At 41.7% G+C, this 4,258-nt stretch overlaps 1 protein-coding gene across 1 annotated transcript; it reads left to right on the top strand.

Annotated features, from left to right (window-relative positions):
- Positions 1 to 919: 919 nt before the first annotated feature.
- LOC4351061 (translationally-controlled tumor protein homolog) lies at positions 920 to 3,177 on the top strand. The gene is made up of 5 exons (NM_001404571.1): positions 920 to 1,060; positions 1,379 to 1,452; positions 2,143 to 2,271; positions 2,359 to 2,516; positions 2,707 to 3,177. Exons 1-5 carry the CDS (start codon positions 1,033 to 1,035, stop codon positions 2,822 to 2,824), a joined length of 507 nt encoding a protein of 168 aa, NP_001391500.1. The 5' UTR covers positions 920 to 1,032; the 3' UTR covers positions 2,825 to 3,177.
- Positions 3,178 to 4,258: the final 1,081 nt, after the last annotated feature.

Here is a 4,258-nt window from a genome sequence, read left to right as displayed (position 1 = left end):
TGGTAGAGATTTTTTCCTTTTTTACATAAGACGGAAACTCTTTTTTCGCACTCCTTTTTAATCGACCAGAATTTTTTTTGCACTTTTTTTGGATCTTGGTTTTTTTTGGCACAGACGACGGATTTTTTTAATCGGACAGAAATAATTTTTCGCGTTATTTTTTCCTTTTTTACGGAAGACAGAAACCCTTTTTTTGCCTTTTTTTAATCGGACAGAAATTTTTCGCACTTTCTTTTGTCGCTTGTTTTTTCGTACAAAAATCTTTTTTTTGGCACTCTTTTTTGAAGTCGGAAACCGTTTTTCGCACCTTTTTTTTTCTGGGAATCGGACAGAAAATATTTTTCGCACTTTTTTTTGGAAATTTTTCTTAACTTTTTAAGTAGCAGAGATAGAGATATATGCACGTGTTCTCCTGGTGATGCTAACCGAATAGGACCCGGATTTTCTAGATCGGACAGTTTTGGTTTTTCTTTTCTTTTTCCGCACTTCTTTTTCGCCCGGTTTTTTATCGGACAAACCTGATTTTTTTCGTTCGGTTTTTTTGATGAACGATGGAAGCACCTCTTTTTTAAGTAGTAGAGGTAGAGATTCATGATCCTTTAACACTGAATGATGGCGAAAGCGGACAAGTCCAAACGATTCCGTGCCGCCCCCGCTGACCTCCCTTCGGCCGCCACAAACGCATCTGAGCCGTCCGCCTCCGAATATCCGTCCCCAATATCCCGATCGGACGGCAGGCAATCAACCACGTACTCCTCCCGGCTTCTCCCCCACTCAAAAGCCCAAACCGGCACAAATCGGAGATCTGGGCCGTCCATCGGTAATATTCCCACGGCATCAGCCAGATCGGACGGCCAGAATCGCGGCCCAGATATTTCGGCCCGCTTATAAATACCGGCTGGTCGCCTCCACCTCAAACCCTCTCTCTCCGTCCGTCCGCGCCGCTACTCCCCCCTCGCCGAGAGAGCTCTAGGGTTTCCGCTGCCGAATTTTTTTTTTAATTCGGGGGGAGAGATTTGAAGAGGCGGCACCATGTTGGTCTACCAGGATCTGCTTACCGGTGCGTGAATTGATCATAATTTTCTCTGGTTTTTTTCGGGGGTAATTTTGTTGTTTTTGGAGTCGGGGATGTGGGGATTTTGGGAATTGGAGGTGGCGCGGTTAGATCTGGGCGTTTTCCGTGTTTGAATCGGATGATCTAACCGAGAATTATTACTGGTAGGAGGTTGTGGTTTCTGATTGTTTTTTTTTTATCGAATCGTCAGATCTGCTTGTGTGTGGGGATCGAGTTTGAACTCGTGGGGGATTATGTGTTGTGTGTTTGCTGATGCGATTGGTTTGACTGAAATCTGATTTGTTTGATTTGGATGTGTTGCAGGTGACGAGCTCCTGTCGGATTCGTTCCCCTACAGAGAGATCGAGAACGGCATCCTCTGGGAAGTCGATGGCAAGGTATGTCGCTTTCTGTTTAGTAGGCGGATTCACCAGCTGTATGCTTTTGCTAGCTTTTGATTGATCTGTTGCCGTCCTCGATTAGATTCAGTGTAACATGGTTATGTGAAATTCGATCATTCCGTTTGGTGAACACTTCGATCTTTAGTGGATATGTCATTGCATGTTAAATTATTCACTGCTTGCTTGGCACAACATATTTGTGCAGAGTTAGCTTAATTATGAGCCTTTTGGGCATTTCGTAAAAAAAGATGAAGTGCTTGTCTATGCTTCTGAGGCTTTAAATATCATGCATACTCGTGGATGCTGTGCTACGTGGCTTTTGACCTTATTAATTGTTGCAATGCATGAGGATTAGAAAGATTTGCGTTGAGGATTCTAGGTTGATTGATATTTCCAATGTATCGATTTATTTAGTTGTATCAATGAAACATGTTTTTCAAATCAGAGATCATTATAATATGTTCCTAACCAGTGAAACAATCTTGCTTTCGTTTTGAGTATTAATTTGATGTTTGCTTTCCTTTCAAATTTCAATACCAATGGATGTTTTGATCAACTGCATATATGAATTATTGCAACAGAATGCAGCTGTGGATATCTTTTGAGATAACCACGATTTTGTCTATTACCTTGTGAAGATGTCATTTGATTCTGTTTGGTTACTTATATTATGTTGTATCCTTGCAGTGGGTCGTTCAAGGAGCTATTGATGTGGACATTGGTGCCAACCCATCTGCTGAGGGTGGTGGTGATGATGAGGGTGTTGATGACCAAGCTGTGAAGGTGGTCGACATTGTGGACACCTTCCGTCTTCAGGTTGCTCTCACTTCCATTACCTTGGCTCTTGTATATGATACTATCTGCACTTTATTTTTGTGCTTAAATTCCATGTGTGTTTGGCAGGAGCAACCTCCTTTTGACAAGAAGCAGTTTGTGACCTTCATGAAGCGCTACATCAAGAACCTCTCCGCCAAGCTGGATGCGGAAAAGCAAGAGGAATTCAAGAAGAACATTGAGGGTGCCACCAAGTACTTGCTTGGAAAGCTCAAGGACCTTCAGTTGTAAGTTCACTAATTGCTTGCCACAGGTCCAGGAAATAGTAACATATGTGATGCCATGAACATGTCTCACCATTAGTGCCTACAAATTCCAGTTTAAATGATTTGCTATGTTCTATCACATTAAATTCTTGAAGCAATAAGACTTGTATTCAAACCTGCTTCTTATGCTGTCTCTTATGATCTGTTTCAGCTTTGTTGGTGAGAGCATGCATGATGATGGCGGCTTGGTGTTTGCCTACTACAAGGACGGAGCCACCGACCCAACCTTCCTTTACTTCTCTCATGGGCTGAAGGAGGTCAAGTGCTGAGCGGTTCCTTCTGCTCGACACTGATGTTTTATCTATGCAGTCCGCCGTATTTTTGGTCTAGTCTATGGTTGTCAGTTGACTCGATATGGTCTAATGTTGGTGTCGGAAACAACTATCGTTTGCTTGTTATGGATGTTGAGATGAGTCCTTTTAAAAAAACCTCCGGATTATTGGATTCATGAGCTCCTTAAATGTTTGGAACGATATTAATTTGCTTTGTGATGGCTGGAGAAAGATAATGATGAAATTGTTGTGCTAGCTATGTTGCTTACACTTAAAACATACCTTTGGTGTGTTCTGTCAGACTGATGCCCAAAAAAAAAAAAACCTTTAGAAGCAACCTTTGTATTGAATTGCGTATCTATCCTTATCCTTCTTTGGTGCTACTCCTGTTTTGCTGTTAACGGTTAAGTGTTTCTACAAGTAGTACTTTCACAACGGTCCCAGTACATCATAATTGGGAGATCGTTTTTCCTCTTTTTTTTTTTTCTTGCATAAAACGTGGGCAACGACGCTGCAAAAGTCACTACAAAAAGGACAGCATGTTTGTGAATTTACACAACATTTGAACGAACTCCTGGAAACTTGTCCAGATTGCAACAAAAGTATAAAACGCGAAACTCGTATATTATGTTTGCAGGCTATATATTAGCTGAAATCCCAGCCTTCCCTGAGCCGCCTCCCCATGCTAAGCTCGTCTCGAGCTTGTCGACAATGGCGTCAGTACGACGTGCAGGACGACGAGAAGAACGGAACCCTGTGTGCTGTGTTCTGCATTGTATAAAAGCTTACAAGGACTTTAACAGTGAAGTTCCCATTTTTTTTTTAAGTTTCCAAACAACTCTGATCACTTTTAGCAGTCAACACAATTGGTTGACATAAATGTTGCAAGTTTTGCCAGTCTATCATTTTCTCCCCCACCAGGCTTCTCCTAAACTTCAAAGCATCCCAGCCAGCATTTAGAACTTTTGTCTCAGTTACTTGTTTTGACAAGGAAATATTGTAGAGTCTGGGGAACTTCTCTGCGAGTGGCTTTCCTCCAATCCAATTATCTACCCAAAACATGGTATTCTTTCCATCCCCCACCTTCTTTTTACAGAATCTATAAAATTGCTCCCTTACTCCCATAATCCCCTGCCAGAAGGTGTTCCCCTGTTCTATTCTTTGAATTTTAGATAATGTTTATCAATAACTCTTGCGGTTCTAAAACATGCTAATTTTGTGGCTAATTTCTGTGGGCATTGTGTTATGCTAATATGCAACATTGCTCTGCTACAGCAATGATAGATGCTTTTATGCAACAGAACCCTCATCAGCTCTTTTTGCTGAGTAGCTTGGTCCAAACGCTCCTTAAGGCTGAATTCTATGGAGCATTTAGGCCGAGCTACTTAGGCTGTGTTTAGTTTTTGAAATTGGGGAGAAGTTTAGAGAAAG

The sequence above is a fragment of the Oryza sativa genome, chromosome 11 (assembly GCF_034140825.1).
Source record: "Oryza sativa Japonica Group chromosome 11, ASM3414082v1".
NCBI classification, from domain to species: domain Eukaryota; kingdom Viridiplantae; phylum Streptophyta; class Magnoliopsida; order Poales; family Poaceae; genus Oryza; species Oryza sativa.
The sequence above is the reverse complement of the archived record's forward strand: the minus strand, read 5'-3'. Positions and strand labels throughout refer to the sequence as shown.

Excerpts from the sequence above, each read along its gene's own strand:
- LOC4351061 (NM_001404571.1), top strand. The coding sequence starts at position 1,033 with ATGTTGGTCTACCAGGATCTGCTTACCG. Across the intron at positions 1,061-1,378 it reads CTACCAGGATCTGCTTACCG|GTGACGAGCTCCTGTCGGAT; the intron begins GTGCGTGAATTG and ends GATGTGTTGCAG. Across the intron at positions 1,453-2,142 it reads TCTGGGAAGTCGATGGCAAG|TGGGTCGTTCAAGGAGCTAT; the intron begins GTATGTCGCTTT and ends GTATCCTTGCAG.